The sequence below is a fragment of the Bombina bombina genome, chromosome 1, assembly GCF_027579735.1.
Source record: "Bombina bombina isolate aBomBom1 chromosome 1, aBomBom1.pri, whole genome shotgun sequence".
NCBI classification, from domain to species: domain Eukaryota; kingdom Metazoa; phylum Chordata; class Amphibia; order Anura; family Bombinatoridae; genus Bombina; species Bombina bombina.
Genome location: NC_069499.1, coordinates 1,505,427,569 through 1,505,446,539, shown reverse-complemented (window position 1 = coordinate 1,505,446,539; position 18,971 = coordinate 1,505,427,569). Strand labels below are relative to the sequence as shown.

The 18,971-nt window shown below is 39.7% G+C and overlaps 1 protein-coding gene across 1 annotated transcript in view; it reads left to right on the top strand.

The window, feature by feature from the left end:
• PSMD12 (proteasome 26S subunit, non-ATPase 12) overlaps positions 1-12,374 on the top strand; it is a 50,182-nt gene extending 37,808 nt beyond the window's left edge. Inside the window, exons 9-11 of the mRNA XM_053707920.1 lie at positions 304-478; positions 3,180-3,257; positions 11,910-12,374. Coding sequence (XP_053563895.1) covers positions 304-478; positions 3,180-3,257; positions 11,910-12,119 — 463 coding nt within the window. The 3' untranslated portion in view covers positions 12,120-12,374. The remainder of the gene's footprint in view (positions 1-303; positions 479-3,179; positions 3,258-11,909) is intronic.
• The last annotated feature ends 6,597 nt before the right edge of the window (positions 12,375-18,971 follow it).

Sequence of the window (18,971 nt, the reverse complement as noted above, 5' to 3'; positions counted from 1 at the left end):
GAAAGAAAATTGTGGGTTTACTTTCCCTTTTGGATAGGTGATTTCAGCTAAACGTTTTCACAGTTTCTGTGACTTTGATCACTTAATATAAAAACAGTTTTCTCTGAATGAAGAATACTCACTGACGCTTACAGGAAGTCTTCTTGAATAGATGCACCTATAGGATTATGTTGTTAAGAGACTAGATAATGTCTGTTTCTGTTTGTCACCTTTTTATTCTGTACTAATGTAATTTACCAAATCTTGTAATTGCGGCCATATTGGTCTTCAATAAAAATAAAAACAATGCTTTATGTTGCCCAGGGATCTCCTAAAACTTTTCACTACAATGGAACTGATGCGTTGGAGTACTCTGGTAGAGGAGTATGGGAAAGAACTGAGAGAGGGTTCTCTAGACAGCACTGCAACTGATGTGTTCAGTTTTACAGAGGAAGGCGAAAAGAGGTGGAATGATTTGAAGAACAGAGTTGTAGAGCACGTAAGTAGCTGTTTCTCTATTTAATGTATCATTCCGCTCATTTACCATCAGAAATGTTACATCAAAAATGAATTGAATAAATATAAGTGTAGATGCTATATAGAGGGTCAATGAAAGGTAATGTATGTAGCACACTAGAATACCGAATAAAACGTTGTTCATATTGGTCACATGGGTTCATTCTGCACTTTCCAGAGATAAAATGCTCTTTAACAGAGTATTAGTTGTCACATCCTGCTTCATATGCTTGTTGTAAAGTCTCAGGACTATATTACATTATTTACTGTACATAAGTCAAAAATACAAGTATTACAGCAGTTTGTGCCTCTATACTATAGATCAGTGATGGCAAACCTTGGTGCTTCACATCTGGAGTGCCAAGATTCGCCATCACTGGTATAGACTATGGGTGGCCTAGTACACTACTTCCCACCTTTTGCTTCATGATTTATTTTTTATTGGCAGCTTGAAGATGTAACATTTACATGTGATGTATAAATATTATCTCACTGACCCAAAATACTAAATGGCATTAGATCTGGCCTGCTTACAGCTAATTTTATTGGTAGTTGTAGATGCCCAATTTCAAGGCACAATGGGAGTTTCCAAAGCACGCTGCCATGGAGCACTTATTTTTAAACATAGTGCCTAGAACAACAATGTCCAACCTATGGCACACATGCCACAGCTGGTGCGCAGAGGCCTCTCTGTTGGCACGGGAGCCAATATGTTTTTCCTGTGTATACAATATTGCAGTTTCTCCGAATAATTAGCGCTCGATCACCAGTAAATGTCAGTATCGTAGACGGAGCTTGAAATCCTTCCAACAGCAGCACGCTACATTATTGGTCAGCCTCCTGTGACATCAAAGCCCAAAATAGGAGAATGATGATTCCAGCCTGTTTCATTCATAGTTATGACTGAGGGCCCACTAATAATATTATTATGCTTGTACCAGTACCCACTCACATGGGAGGAGTCTGTAGATAGTCATTAATGCAGGAAGCTGCTCAGATGTATGTCATGATCTGCCTATCTGAAGTGAATCACTGTGTGCCCCAGGCCCGGTATGCAGCAACCGGTTATGTTAATCTCCACATATAACCGGGTATACCATTACCTGCCTAGTGGCTCACTATATACCCCGGTATACCACTACCGGCCATGTGACTCACCATATACCCCTGTATCCAGCTAAAGGTCTGCACAGTTTCTATAAACTGCAACATCTTGCTCATTTTGGTCACACGTTCCTTTCCTTTTTCTGATTTGGTATCAGTCACACCAGACTCATATTGTTTGTGTTCTGGTATTAATCACACTCGTGTCCCGTTTTTGGTTAGATTTCAGTCATTGGCTCATGTTCTCTTTCTGACTTTGTATAAATCACCAGATCATTTTCGGTTTCTGGTTTGTATTCCTGTTCTATTTGTGATTTGTCCCTTTCTTTTTTGTCTTGTGTCAGTCATTGGCTCATGTCTGTTTCGTGATCAGTCACACCATGCTCATGTTGTCTTAGAGGGTGTCAATCACACAGTTATGTCCCGTTTTTTTTTTTTGTTTGGTACAGGCAGTCGGTGGTACAAAAAGTTGATGGTTAATGGTGTTCTGTACAAGATCTGTAATTTATGTAAAATGTCACTCATTAGCACACTTGCAAGGGTAAATGTCACTCATTAGCACACTGCAAGGGTAAATGTCGCTCATTAGCACACTGCAAGGGTAAATGTCACTCATTAGCACACTGCAAGGGTTCATGTCACTCATTAGCACACTGCAAGGGTTCATGTCACTCATTAGCACATACTTCAGTGTCTGTGCATGAGAATAACTATACAAAAACAAACACAAGATAAACAATATGGATTTTACTCCCCTCTGAAAGTTGAACCGCTGCCTTCCAATGGTCTCTCCCAAAGGCTGTCTGTAGAAATTTGTTTGTAGAAGGAGCTACTGGTTCAGAGGACCCAAGGAAATTAACTGTTGTATCCCACAGTTTCCTCAGGTATCCCGTCAAGATATAGTGTCTCCAATTACTGTTGAAAGATTTCCCATTGGCATAGTGCATCCAAACACCATGAAAAATAAGTGTAGATACTCAAGAGTAAAGTTGATAAAATGGCTTCTTTATTGAGAAGCCTTCTTTATAAAGAAACCGTTTTATCAACTTTACTCTGGGTATCTACACTTATTTTTCATGGTGTTTGGATGCACTACGCCAATGGGAAATCCTTCAACAGTAATTGGAGACATTATATCTTGATGTGATACCTGAGGAAACCCGTGGGATACAACAGTGAATCTCCTTGGGTCCTCTGTGAACCAGCATGAGAAGAACTACATACCACAGAGACAGTTTGAGAAATCCAGTTTAATCAATATATACAGATATTGCACTATCTACTCCTCCAGGTGTTATCCACTGCATTAAAAACCCACACAAGCACTTCTATTATCAAATTTAATTAGTTCTTTCATTATCCTTTCTTGAAAAACATATATAGGTAGGCTCAGGAGCCACAATGCCCTATTGGGTGCTATCTGGAGATTGACGGCTACATACGTATGCCTCTTCTCATTGGCTAGCTCCCAGTAGTGTATTGCTTTTAAGCATGTGCTTTAATTATTACACTGTTGCATGCACTTTTATTTCCCTTTTATTTAAACGTAGTTTAATCAAAACGTCTTGTATGTTTTGCAGAATATTAGAATAATGGCAAAATATTACACTCGTATCACAAGAAAACGGATGGCACAACTCCTGGATCTGTCAATTGATGTAAGTATAACAAGGCTTTAGTTTGTTCACTCTCTATACTCTTGCCACCATACCAAACTTCTGATTTGCTGTTCTGCCCCGTGTGCTATTAATAGGCAGCTTTCCATGACATGCTTTCCAATAAGTTCTAAGAAACACAGGTCACCTTACAGTCACTTTAGGGAATACCTCGGTCACAGGTATTAATGTAATTCAATAAATAAACCTAATAATGCTTCCATTAAAAAGGACAGAATGCTTTAAAAAGCAATATAAAAAGAGCAATATAAAAATATTACACATTTTGAATGGAAACCTTATGTTCTATTTCTAAAGAGACCAATATCAGGCAAACAAATGTCAGGCTTTGTAGGGAGTACATAACCAATACTGCAGTATAAGTTTCAACTTAAACGGCTTTTATTGCAAGTTAGTACTTAAAAAAAAATTTAAAAAAAAATAATTTAAATATATATTTATTTATTTATTTTTCCTTCTTCCATACTTCTCATTCCCCCTGCCACCTTCCTTGAAAGTTTTTTTTTCTTTTCTTCAGGTGACCGTTTTGGCATTCACCCAACGAAAGTTACAGACTTACTGTGCTGACGTGCCTGAATGGGTTGGCACATGTGTATTAGTGGCCAAATGCCAGTCACTTAGTCAGTGCACACATGAGCCAAAGGGGGCAATCTCATGACTTAAATGTAAACAGTGAATCAGAGCTTATGTTAACTCAGGAGGCGCTGTGTAGATAATCTGCGCATGCGCAGTTCACCTAGAACATTACATACATATATTGCATGTGGGAAAACTTTATATGTCACTACAGTGCAGAACAAGAGATAGAAGGTGGCGGATGCAATGATTTCTTTGGTAAAATTATGATGGTCCACAATCCTCCATAACATATGGGATATATTTCCTACCACTAGGAGGAGGTCAATAATCTCTCTCTTAGTTTTGTTTTTGGCCTTGTAGGAGATGTTTGAGAATAGAGGTTGTTCCAGCTACTTGCTTATGGATTATAAATTGGGTGCTCAAACCTATGTGAGACCCAGAGTCCACAGGGAGTATCATTTACAAAGAAAATAGAATAGAAACTTCACAGCAGCTGAATGATACAGGGACAAAGGAATACCCTGTTATGTGCACAGTATTTCCCTAACAGGACTTCAGCAATAACTACCCTCAAGCGTTGCAATGACTTGTCCCTAACCTCCCCTTTGAGGGACTCTGGTATTTCCAACTGCCGTCATCTGCAGTACTCTATACCTGCACTGGATGGGGTTTCTACTGAATGCAGCTGCATTGACATGCCTGGTAAGCAAATGGAGGGGTGCTGCATAAGGTAAGTGACTGTACACAGCACACATACAGCCTAGAGGCTATTATTACACAGGTACAGCATAGCCAGGGGACTTAACCTGCTCCCCTAATGACATAATTTTTGTTTTACCTATCGGGTCCCTTAAAGTTATATCATCATTGGGAACCCTATCTGACCTGTTACAGCCCTCTGGCAGCTCTAAGGGGCACCTTTTAAAATGTAGGTGTATGACCCTATAAGAAGACTGGCATCTGCTTAGTGCAATATGCAGTTTGATAGAGGAGGCTCCTGTTAGGCTGATAACCTAAAGGTTCAGATTTGATAACATCCTAGAGGCAGGTGTTTTTTTTGCAAAGACCTTTTAGGCAGCTGTACACCACAGCACATTCTTATATGGTCTACAGTGTACCCAATTTACTATAATATGTGCAGTTTTATATTGTACTGAAAATTACATATGGTGCTATTACCATTTATTATAACTATCTGCGCTATTAATACTTATTTATAAGTCAGTTAAGCATTGTACTCCCACCATTGCCAGGGGATGTAAACAGTTGTTTTTTTGTAAAAAAAATTTTGATGTCAGTCTGCATTTTATATACTGTTGTACATATCATGCTCTTTGGAATATTATTTCAGTAATATACATCGTGCAGGTTCTGTACACTATTGGAATATATAAATCGCTAAAAGCTATCTATGTGCATTGTATGTTCAGTAGCACAAATAATAATGCACATAGGTTCTATAATGCTGATACTGAACATTAATCATGAATATTTTCATGGACCATGTACATTGTGTATTTACTTTCCAAGTATACGCAGTCTCTGCTTATTCTGGTCATGGATTTACAAGTATCTGCTCCTCTTGTCCATAAGGCTATATGACAGTATAAACATGCGCAAATGCTACATGTATACCACACCTGATACTTTATTTCATGTATGGATTTAATAAACTTTGTATAAGTTTTTATCTTTTTGAATACAGCAGGAAACATAGTTTAGATATCCGGACTGATTTGCTTTGTCCTTCAAGAAATTGAGAGTTTTGTTCTCTTTGAAGCAGAGCTTCCTTATTGACCAGCGTTCCTATCTCATGTTGCCAAAGATCTTTCTGAGGCGGCAGCCTTTATAAAGGATTTGGAGGATAGGGGAATAATTAATCCCAGTACCTGTGTAACCTCGGGGTCAATAATTTTTGTCCCCATAAGTTCATTGTCCAAAGGGAATTACAGTCCTGTCTTGGATTTAACATCCCTAAACATGCTGATCAGGGTTCCCACTTGTGTAATGGGAACATTCCTCACTGTTTTTATCTTTCATCCAAAGGGTCAGTTTATGGCTAGTATAGACCTCTAGGATTGTTAGCTGCACATCCCTATACACAGGGAATACTTTCAGTTCTTGAGCTTTGTATATCTGCAAAACCTTGCCCGTTTACCACCCATGTTGCATGAAGTCTGGCCAGTGCTCAGAATCAAGACATTTCAGCTGCTCCTTATCTGAATTTCATACTAGTGCAAGCTTATTTCTTGTTAATAGCTATTGCTCATACTCTCCAGTTTCTGTCTTAATTCAAGACCATGGTTGGAGCATTGGTGTACCCCAAAGACTCATTATATTCAGCAATAAGGGTAGCATCTAGTTTCCTGACGGAACTTTGCATTGTAGGATTCAGAGGGTGTGTCTCTTACTACCCTCAACTACATTCTGATGGTAGCTCAGTGCATGGTGACGGTGGGACTTAGATTAGCTCCTTCAGATGTAGTTTATTTTGTCCCATATTCACTTGAGACCCCTTTAATGGCTTGCTACCTCAGTGGTCAAATAATTATTTACATTTGGCATACGGATTGCTTTGGATTTTCCGTCACTCAATCTTTTTGTTGAGGACACAAAATCTGTCTGACCCTTGGGACATCCTTACTTGGCCTATTGTACCAACGGGCGTTAGTCTCCCTGGCTGGGAGGCGGTCTGGGTTTCTCAGAGTGCAAGTTGTTTGGTTGGCAAGGTTACCAAACAACATTTTGGAACTTTGAGCGATTTTCAGACTCTCAGCCCTGGCCTCTATTGAAGAAAGAGAAGTTTATCCATTTTCAGTTGGACATCTCGGTGGTCTCCTGCATAAATTATAAAGGGGAATGTCTGCAGTCCACTGGCAATGCAGGAAGTGTCTAAAACTCTGTCTTAGGCAGAGAGGACTCTTTGCTCCTTATTGGTAAATCGTATAGAAGCTGTGAACAACTAGTAGGTGAATCATCTCAGTCCATTCAAGATAGTGGTCTCTCCATTAGGACATTTTCGATAAATCGAAGATCAAAATGGGTTTAAAGGACATAGATCAGATGACCTTTCATTTAATCCACATGCATCCAAGCTATTGTGCAAGATCAAAAGATCCAAAGGCTCTCCTAATAATGCCTTGGTGTGTCCATGGAACCTTCATCTAGCATGCCTGTTTCCAAGAATCATACTTGATCCAAACAGGAGTCAACATCAGTAATATTAATTGCTCCATGACAACAAGAAATAAGGAGGCGCTTTAACACTTTAAATAAAGAAAAAATAAGTCTGTTAACTGATATATAAAGATGAAAATATAATGTATTACTCAAACCATGTAATCCAATGTTCATAGATGGAAATAGTCCCAACAGAGGATCCCAGACTTGGGTATCAAATGAAAGGTGGTTCAGTAAATTCACTGTAATCAGATGGCGGCTGCTCTCCTCCTCACAGACCTATCCGTAAGATACTGCTGAAATGAGAGACAATAGAGGGGCGCCTCATGTGTGCATCAGTGTATCAGAAAAGGACATTTAAATGAAAAAGCCAAATGGATACTCGCATTTAGTCAGAATACACTAATGTACTAGTAGAGGCGGCTGGTAACTTGGGGTGTACCGGCCGACCCTCTTTGGGTAGTGTCCTCACAGACTTGTCCGATGGATACTACTACAATAGGGAACAACAACAGAGCGCCTCATGTGTGCATCAGTATATCAATATGATGCAATCATAAGAACAATTCCAAATTGGTACTCACATTTAACCATAGTATACTTATGTACTAGTGGAAGCAGGCTGGTAACTTAGAGGTGTTCCGGCTAACCCTCTCTAGGTTTATATAGATCTGGACCTTACTATAATTATTATTATGATCCTGGCTATGGTGGATATTGCTAAAGATCTATTTTTCTTTATGTATTTCCCTGTAAAACTTTTTTTTTTTTATATTTGTAGAATTGTTAATTATGTGGCAAAAGCTAATGTACAACATTGTATCATATGGTTTTTAACATATTGATTGCAACAATGTTGCAAATAGCTAATGAAGCAATTAATAATGTAGTTATGTCTACACGCCCATTATGGGAGTGTTCCTTTTCCACTATTGGTGGGATTTAGTTTAAATATTTGGTCAGTTAGAAGGTGCTTTATGCCTGAGGAAACAGCCAATGTTAAGGCTGAGAAACGCGTTGCATTAACCCATTCTTGTTATTGCTTTTAAATTGTTTTTAATAAACTAACTTGTTTTATACAAGCTATGGTGTTTAGCACCTTCTTTTTGAGCAGCAACACTTCTGCTTTTGACAAATTATATCTATATATCATTCAATGAATGTGGTGATATCATCCTGCACATTGCATCTGTTACCTGGAGAGGGTTAGCCGGTACACCTCGAAGTTACCAGCCTGCTTCCACTAGTACATAAGTGTACTATAGTTAAATGTGAGTACCCATTTGGCATTGTTCTTATGATTGCTTCATATTGATACACTGATGCACACATGAGGCACTCTGTTGTTGTTCCCTATTGTAGGAGTATCCATCGGAGAAGTCTGTGAGGACACTACCCAAAGAGGGTCAGCCGGTACACCCCAAGTTACCAGCCCGCCTCTACTAGTATATTAATTGCTCCAGCCTGACTTTGCAGGACCTCGGTATGTGGATATAGTGCAGATGTTTCTTGCTATCCATGACTTCTTCCTCTGAGACAAAATCTGTTGTCTCAATGTTCTCTTTTTCATCAGGATCTCTAATCTCTACATTTAATGGCTTGGAGCTTAAACGTTTAGTTTTGAGACATTGAGGTTACTTGATGCAGGCCACAAAGCCTGTAACACAAATAGTTGATTACTGGATTTGTAACACATTTTTTTAATGTAGTTCTTCCAGAAGGTTTCTTGGTATTCCTTTTAGGATTTCTAGACTCCTTCAGTTTTTCTCAGGATGGCCTTGACAAGGGTTTTGTCTGCTAATTTGTAAAGGATCAAACTTCTGCTATATCTGTTCTTTTTCATAGGAAGTTGGCTAAACTTCCTGAGGGTCAGACTTTTCTCCAGGTGTTCGTTAGGCCAACTGTGATTCCCATTTCTCCACCCTGGAATCTGAATCTACTTTTCTCTGCATGGCAAGGCACTTTGTTTGAACCAGTGCATTCCATTGATATCTACTTTTAACGGGGAAAGTACTCTTACTATTAGCAATCTCTTCAGCAAGGAGAGTTGCTGAGTTGTTAACCTTAAATGGTTGTTCCTTGATTGGGCCTGATTTATCAAGGGCCGAATGGCCCCTGACGACCCTGCTTCTGCGTGAGCCTTCAGGCTCCACGGAAACAGCAGTTATGAAGCAGCGGTCTTAAGACCGCTGCTTCATAACTGGTCTGCTGCCTCTGAGGCTGCGATCTCCAATCTGCCTGATCCTATACGATCGGTCTGATTGACCCCCTGCTAGCGCGAATCTGCAGGGGGCGGCATTGCACGAGCTGTTCTGATGAACTGCTTGTGCAATGTTAAATGCCGACAGCGTATGCTTTCGGCATTCAGCAATGTATGTCGGACATGATATGCTACAGCATATCATGTCGGAACGGACATTGATAAATCGGCCCTATTGTGTTCAGATCCTGCTAACTCTAAGTAGCCACTCTTTTATAATCTTGAGGTAGCCAACGCTTTGAAGTTCTATCTCCACGCTACTAATAATTTCAGACAAACTTCTGTTTTTATTTTGTTGTTTCACTACTCTGGGACTCGCTAGGGGCAGAAAGCTACTAAGGTAGCGTTGGCCTCTTGGCTTAAATAAGTTATTCACATGGCTTTCTTGAAGGTGGGAAAGTCGCCTCCTAACTGTATTCAGCTCTTCTACAAGAGTAGTTGCAACATTGTAGGTTTTTAATAATTATGATTTGGAGCAGATTTGCAAAACTGCAACATGTTTTCTCTGCATACTTTTTTCAGTGTTTAGCATTTTGAGGTTTTGTTGTTTTTTTGCAAGCAGCTTTTGGCAGGGAAGTCTTTTTGGCCGCAGTGTCAGCTAAATAAGACAGAAAAAAAAGTCTTACCCTTTCCGTAACATAGACCATCGGCTTGGGAATTAATGCCATATGTTATGGAGGACCGTGGACCATTATCATTTTATAAAAGAAAACAAAATGTATGCTTACCTGATAAATTATTTTCTTTCGGAATGATGATGGTGCCCCGACGTTTTGGGCGACAGTTCTAATAACACCTCTACAGACCCTGCTTTGTCTTTCCTACCTAATGTTTCCTATTCTCTACTCGGCTATACGTTAAACTAAGAGAGAGATGGGACAGATTTTAAGCTCTAGTATGTGTTCTTTACTTCCTCCTAATGGCAGGAAATATATCCCATATGTTATGGAGATATGTGGACCATAATCATTCTGAAAGAGAAGAATTTATCAGATACGCATAAATGTTTTATTACAGGATAACAAAAATGATTTATAATAAAACATGTATAAAAAAATATTAGCAATCTAAGATGGGGTTTGCTTATGCAATAAACTGCCATTTTATACAATGCTTTCATTTACCTTAAGTTTTTTCAGGGGTGCCTGAAGTTCAGGGTTAGTGTTATTCAAATCCGAAGCCTCTTTATTTGGTGCTTAAAGGGACAGTAAACCCCTTGAGATTTTTATGTAAAATGTTTAGTTACACATAATGAAACTACTTTGCAATATATTTTCATTATTTTTCCCCCTTTTCATATAATTTAAAGCACAACAGAAATATATTGTAATTACATCGCCAAAAAGCAACCTGATCGAGTATGATCGGGTTGATTGACAACCCCCTGCTGGCGGCCGATTGGCCGCGAATCTGCAGGGGGCGGCGTTGCACCAGCAGCTCACAAGAGCCGCTGGTGCAATGCTGAATACGGAGAGCGTATTGCTTTCCGCATTCAGCGAGGTCTAACGGACCTGATCCGCACTGTCGGATCAGGTCCGACAGACCATTGTTAAATAGGCCCCATCGACTCATCCAACAAACATAAAAGCAGAATTAATTTTTCACTACTTGTACATCACTTTTATTTTGTTAGTTTAACAAAAAGACAAACTGCAATTTTAAAAGAAAAAAATATAATTCTTTGATGTCACAATACTTAATAAAATTTCAAAGCGCTAAAATGGAAAGTGGAATCTAACAGTTAAAAAAATAAAAATATGTAAACACACACTTACGTGCGAAGTGCAAGGTCTGTAGTGGTTAAATTAAAATGCAGAGCAATATTATTTCTGCTAGTAACCACAAAATATATCAACTGGGCTTGACAAACATATGTTATAATAGTCACCAGTATGATGCCACTGCTTGTGGTGTTACATAGATATCGAGTCCCAGTGAATCCCTTTTACTTGTAATCCTTCTGTTTATGTTGAGGGTAGAAAATCCCCAGGTGTTTGAGTTTGAAACGTGTCACAGACGTTCCTCTTGGTTGCTTGGTATCTTTGAAGATAAAAAACAAGCGCAACCCAGATTCAAGGTAGTAGAAATACTATTGCAAAATCCAACTGCCCACATATATGCACTTACAAGAGGGAAGTTAAAATTTCCCTTTAAATACAATCCTTGGCTTTGTCTGATCACTGCTATCCTTTGTGATTCGATCCAAGCCCTCTGTTAGAATGTATTGGTCAAAAATACTCTTGAGAAAGTCTGCTTTGTGCAGAGGAAACGCGTCCAGTCAGAGATGCCGGTCTAGTCAGCTGGAGAGTGATATCTCCTTTGCCTTACCCAGGCCAGTACTTTTTACCTTTGACCAGTACATTCTAACAGAGGGCTTGGATCAAATTACGAAGGATAGCAGTGATCAGACAAAGCCATGGATTGTATTTAGAGGCATATTTTAACTTCCCTCTTGTAAGTGCATATATGTGCGCAGTGAGATTTTGCAATAAAGTATTTCTACTTCCTTGAATCTGAGTTGCGCTTGTTTTTTATCTTCAAAGATTCTTTGATGTGTCTTTGATAAAATCTTTGTGATTTCTTTTTTTAACCTTTTCATATTTATATTTTTCCAGGAATCCGAGGAGTTCCTTTCCAATCTAGTAGTCAACAAGACTATTTATGCCAAGGTAGATAGATTGGCCGGTATAATCAACTTCCAACGGCCAAAGGATCCAAATGACCTTTTAAACGACTGGTCCCAGAAACTAAACTCTTTGATGTCACTTGTAAACAAGACCACACATCTCATAGCCAAAGAGGAAATGATCCACAACTTGCAGTGAGCCAAGCTCCACCTTTAGTGATTCTTTTTGTGTTAAAAAGATGCATCTAAACAGCGTCTCCTAGCCAGGCTGAGAAATGTTAGTTTTATCAGCATTTCTACCTTTCTCCAGAGGGGGTTGTGGTTAATAATAAGATGGTCCATTGTATATTTTTTTTATGGTCGCAAGACTTCAAGCAAGAATTCAAGGAGAATGTTGTGTTATTTTTTTTTTCTTTTGTGTTTGATCATAATAAAACACACACATGAACTGTTACCTGTGTAATAACCATTTCTATTGTGGATTTATTCAATGTCAGCATCTGTAATGGTCCCTAGATCCTTCCTTTTTTATTTAAATAATTTAAAGGGGACTATGTATTTTTCTTTTCTGCAATTTTCATTAAAATGTATCAGGCATAAATATCTTTCCCGGAAATACCAATTGCCTTGGCAATTGAGAGAATGTACATAATTGGCACTCAACAGCACTTAGGAAAAATAGTCAAAGGTTACCATAGGATAGATAATCCAGAGAAATGGCGGATTTAAAACTTAACATTTATTGGAAATATTAAAAACGGGGGTGTGTGAATTAAAATCACAGTCAGTGTGAATGGGTGAAAGGCGGCCAATGGCCATGCAACCTCCAGGTCAGGAGGTGTTCAAATTAAAAATAACTAGAGTGCGTTATTGGGGTGCATCATTAATCAGATAGTAGTATAAAAGTCAGTGGTTACAATTTGGGTCCTTGTCTGACTTAATTATTATAATTCTGTGGTGTCCCCCAAGGGTTGGTTTGGAGGTGAATGTGAGGTATATTCTGTTAATATAGTGCCCCAACTGTTATGTTAGCTGATAATGCCTGTTTTTAAATTAAGTGTAGAGCAATAGCCCCCTAGTGGATACCTATACTAAATCATAAGGTACCACTAGAATACATAAGTGATATGCCAGGAGCTGTCAGAATTGAGGTCTAATATGATTTATAAGGACCCTATTTCATAGAGATTCCACATCTGTTATTTTTCAGTATACACAGTATTCCGGCAAGTTATTGATCAGCTAGTTATTAGTTGCTAGATTAACCTCAGGTGTCCCCCAAGGGTATGTTTGGAGGTGAATGTGAGGTATACTCTAATATAGTGCTCCAATTCCTGTTTATGAATTAAGTGTAGAGCTATAGCCCCCCAGTGGATACCTCTAATAAATCATAAGGTTCCACTGGAATATATACGTGATATGCCAAGAGCTGTCTGAATTGAGGTCTAATATAATTTATACGGACCCTATTCCATAAAGATTCCACATATGTTATTTTTCAGTGTAACCAATATTCCAGCAAATTATTAATCAGATAGTTATTAATTGCTAGATTAACTTACGCTAATAATGTATCTGAATTAAACACAATTGTAATCTAACATTATTATAAGTAGGTAGATGTCTTGTGTGTACTATGAAGGAACTGTAGAATCCGTATAATACCTGCTTTGTATGTTTGTAGAATATATATATATATATATATAAATAAATTATTCTAGTGATGTAAAATAATATTCCTAAGTACACGACACTTGCTTATTATTGGTTGCAAGATATACCCCTTGAAGATAATATAGTGTATGGCAATAGTGTACTAAACCTCAGATGGTAGTCAGATAGTGCTTGGTGCAACTTTATATAGTAGATTTGACTTATGCCAATTTATTGGAATTCGGCTGGTCGGTGGCTTGTAAGGTAATGCTGTAAAAGCCACAATATTTCTGGATACAACTTAATTTACAACTCCGCTGTAGTACATGGAATCAGAGTAAGTTAAATTAGTTTAGCGTGTTGCTAGTTGGATTACTCCCAGCTTCCACCTGAATTCCCAATAAATATTGCGGTAAGTGGAGAGACCCCAAAGCTGTGGGTTTACACGACTAAGCCGTGAATTGGAGTGGTCCGTACCTAATATTGAATTATATACATATATTTCTATCTTGCCGGTAGTTGGGCTAATAGTAAGCAGGCTTCCGGGGGAAAAACCACTAGGTTGCACTTTAAGTACGGTGAATATATCACGAATGAAAACAGAGTATTTAACTAAATGGTCGCAACTAATATTCAAAATTTGGATGGTAACGTTATTATGCTAGAGTACCCAAGGCATCATACAACCATACACGCTCTCAGTTTAAATTAAATTCTAATAACTCATTCACTCTTGTATTCACACTGCTGCTAAGTTAAAAGAAAAATATCTTTCCCTCCTTGACCCACTGCAATCTGGATTTTGCCCCATCACTCCACAGAGACAGCAATCGTTAAGTTACCAACGACCTACTTACAGCAAAATCTGTCTGCAGCCTTTGATACTGTTGACCACCCTCTTTTGCTCCAAACTCTCCAATCTTTCTGCATTTGCGACACAGCCCTCTTGTGGTTCTCTTCCTACCTGTCTAACTGTATCTTTTCAGTATAGCCTTCTCTGGGGCATCCTCTGCCCCGTTACCACTTTCTGTTGGGGTACCGCATACAAATTATATTGAAACCCGGGGGACTTTATTAAGGAACATGACGATGACGAGTAGATTGAGAAGAGGACCGAGGACAAATCTACCTCTCTGCACCAGACCTATCTCCTTCCTTGCTAATCCGTGTCACTAACTGTCTTTCTCATATCTCATCCTGGATGTCCTCTCACTACCTTAAGCTAAATCTCTGAGCTCCTTATTTTCCCCTTTCTTCAAAAATCTCCACTCCCCCATTTCTTTAACTGTCAATAACTCCATTATAACCCCTACCCTGCATGCCCGATGCCTTGGGGTCATACTTGACTCAGATATTTCACTCCTCACATTCAGTCCTTTGCTAAAGCCTGCCGCTTCCACCTTAAAATATCCCTAAAATTAGACATTTCCATACACAAAACACAACTAAGATTGTAATCCACACGCTCATCCTTTCCCGCCTTGACTACTGCAACTCCATCCTCTCTGGTCTCCCTAGCTGCCACCTAGCTCCTATACAATCCATAATGAATGCCTCTGCCAGGTTCATCTTCCTTACATGTTGCTCTTCTTCTGCTGCACCTCTCCAATCCCTTTACTGGCTTCCTCTAGCCTCCAGGATTAAACACAAAATTCTGACTCTGACATACATGACCCTCAACTGCACTGCTCCCCCCCATATCTCAGACCTTGTCTCCAGATACTCACCCTCCCATCCCCTTCTGAGCCTTATGTCTCTCAGGATAATGCTGTTCAGGATACACCTCAGCTTTCTCCTCAAACGTCTCAACCTATGGTTGTTTCACATGCAGTGCCCTGCGGTTCTTCTCAACCTCCTGAAGGTGTTTATTTGCCAGGGGATTTTGCTGCGTAGCTAACTTCTGCAGTGTCTGCAGCTTTATCTGCTTTCCCTACTTCGGGTAAGTGTAAGAGGAAATCTTAAAATGTTTCTACTAGTAACGTTCCTGACCCTTCTAAGTCTGCTCTGGTCAACCTTTCTCAAATGTCTGATGAGGAGGATACTTCAGTAGCTTCTGAAGGTGAAATCTCAGACTCTGACATGATGGGGGGAAATTTTTCAGAATCGGAGGAAGTTAATTTCAGATTTAAACTTGAACATCTTTGTTTGCTTCTGAAGGAGGTTCTAGCTACTTTAGACGACTCCGAACCTTTGGTTGCTATCAACCCTAAAAAGTCTACTAAACTTAAGAGTTTATGATTCTCCTTCATCTGTGGATTTTTTTTCCTGTTCCAGACAAGATGTCTGAAATTATAGCTCAGGAATGGGATAAGCCAGGGGTTCCTTTTTCCCCTTCCCTGTTTTTAAAAAGATTTTTTCTGTTGCGGACTCCATTCGTGACTCTTGGAGCACTGTGCCTAAAGTAGAATGAGCTATCTCTAATCTAGCCAAAAGAACTACCATTCCTATAGAGGATAGTTGTTCTTTTAAGGATCCTATGGATAAGAAGCTAGAGACTTACTTAAAGAAGATGTACCTCCATCAAGGATTACAGTGGCAACCTGCGGCAATTATTGCTATGGTTGTGGGAGCAGCATCTTATTGGTGCGATGCCTTGTCTGATATCAGAAGAGACTACGATAGAGGAGATCCAAGATAAGATCAAAGCTCTTAAACTGACCAATACCTTTTATCTGAGATGCCAACATGCAGGTAATTGGACTCGGAGCTATGATGTCTATCTTCACTGTTCTAGCTCGCAGAGCTCTGTGGTTAAAATCTTGGTCGGCTGATGTCACTTCAAAGGCCAAGCTTTTGTCTTTACCTTATAAAGATAAAACTTTATTTGGTCCTGGTCTGGTGGAAATCCATTTCCGAAATTACGGGTGTAAAGGGATCTTTCCTACCTCAGGACAAGAAGAATAGACCTTAGGGTCGCCAGAATTCTAATTTTTGCTCCTTTCGTAACTTTAAAGGACAGACGTCTTCCTCCTCTTCTTCCAAACCAGAGCAATCCAAGACCTCATTGAGGTCCAGTCAGACATGGAATAAGTGGAAGCAAAACAAAAAGCCTTCCGCTGATTCTAAATCAGCATGAAGGGTCTAACCCCGATCCAATTTTGGATCAAGTGGGGGGGCAGGCTTTCCTTTTTTCGACAGGCTTGGATACGTGATGTCCCAGATCAGTCATCAGATCCCAGGGAATTGCTCTGGCGCCTTATCTAGACGACATCTTAGTTCAGGTGTCATCTTTTCAACTAGCAAAATTTCATACAGAGATGTTGTCTTTTTTACGTTCCCAGGGGTGGAAAGTGAATCTGGAAAAGAGTGTGTTTCCTAGGGACAATTATAGATTCCCTGTCCATGAAGATTTTCCTGATGGACGTCAGAAAATCCAAATATCTTGTTTCTTGCCTTTCTCTCCAGTCTGCTATTCGTCCATCAGTGGCTCAATGCATGGAGGAGATTGGTCTGATGGTGGCTTCCATGGACATTATTCCTTTTGCTCGGTTCAATCTACGACCTCTGCAGCTTTGCATGCTTAGTCAATGGAACAGAGACCATTCAGATTTATCGCAGAGGATAAATCTGAATCCCCTAACAAGAAGCTCCCTCTCGTGGTGGATTTCACAGGAACATCTGTCTCGGGGCACTTGCTTCCTGAGACCTTCCTGGGTCATTGTGACTATGGACACCAGGCTGTTAGGCTGGGGAGCTGTTTGGGGTTCTCTTAAAGCTCAGGGCCTGTGGTCTCGGGAAGAGTCTTCTCTCCCCATAAACATCTTGGAGTTGAGTCATTTTCAATGCATTGACAGCTTGGCATCAGTTATCTTTAGTCCGGTTTATCAGATTCCAGTCGGACAACATCACCTCAGTGGCTTACATCAACCACCAGGGAGGAACTTGGAGTTCCTTGGCCATATAGGAGGTGACTCACATTCTGCAGTGGGCGGAAACTCATGATTGTCTCCTATCTGCCATCCATTCCCATTCCAGGGGTGGACAATTGGGAGGCAGAATTTCCGAGCAGACAGACTTTTCATCCCAGGGAGTGGGCTCTCCATCCGGAAGTATTTTCAAGGATAACCCTCAGGTGGGGGTTCCAGAGTTGGATCTGATGGCATCTCGTCAAAACGCCAAGCTTCCAAAGTACGGATCAAGGTCAAGAGATCCTCAGGCCGCTCTGATAGATGCTCTGGCGGTTCATTGGAATTTTGCTCTAGCATACCCTTTTTCCTCAGTTTGCTCTCCTTCCACGAGTCATTGCTCGTATCAAATAGGAGAGAGTGTCTGTGATTCTCATAGTTCCTGCCTGGCCTCGCAGGATCTGGTTCGCGGATCTGGTGAAGATGTCATATCTTCCACCTTGGAGGTTACTTCTGAGGAAGGACCTTCTAGTTCAGGGTCCATTCCTCCATCTAAATCAAGATTCTCTGAAGCTGACTGCTTGGAGATTGAACGCCTAGTCCTATCTAGACGTGGTTTTTCTGAAGTGGTTATTGATACTATGCTTCAGGCTCATAAACCTGTTATTTGCAGGATTTACCATAAGGTATGGCGTAAATACCTTTTTTGGTGCGAATCTAAGGGATTCCACGTACCTTTATTTTTCATGCAGATAAGGCGGTCTTTATACTAAATTAGGGTTTCTCCCTAAGGTGGTGTCAGATCGAAACATTAAAGGGACACTGAACCCAAATTTTTCATTTCGTGATTCAGATAGAGCATGACATTTTAAGCAACTTTTCTAATTTACTCCTATTATAAAATTGTCTTTATTCTCTTGTTATCTTTATTTGAAATTTAAGAATGTAAGTTTAGATGCCAGACCATTTTTGGGCAACAACTGGGTTGTCCTTGCTGATTGGTGAATAAATTCATCCACCAATAAAAAACTGATGTCCAGAGGTCTGAACCAAAAAATAGCTTAGATGCCTTCTTTTTCAAATAAAGATAGCAAGAGAACAAAGAAATTGATAACAGGAGTAAATTAGAAAGTTGCTTAAAATTGCATGCTCTGTCTGAATCACGAAAGAAAAAAAAATTGGGTTCAGTGTCCCTTTAATCAAGAAATTGTTGTTCCTTCTTTTTGGTGATTCCATGACCCCGCCCTCTTTTTAAATTATAATAATTCGGAAGTTTTTTTGAGTAAACCTCAGACACCTCTCTACCTTTTCTGTTTCTTCTTTTTCCATTTTCCTTTGGCTGAATGACTGGGGATTATAGGTAAGGGAAGTTACACTTAACAGCTTTGCTGGGGTGCTCTTTGCCTCCTCCTGCTTGCCAGGAGTTGAATATCCCACTAGTAATTGGAATGACGTTGTGAACTCTCCATGCCCAGAAAGAAATTTAATAAATTTTGTTTTTGTTCATGATTCATGTAGAGCACTAGTTTTCACACCTATCTTCAGGCCTCCTC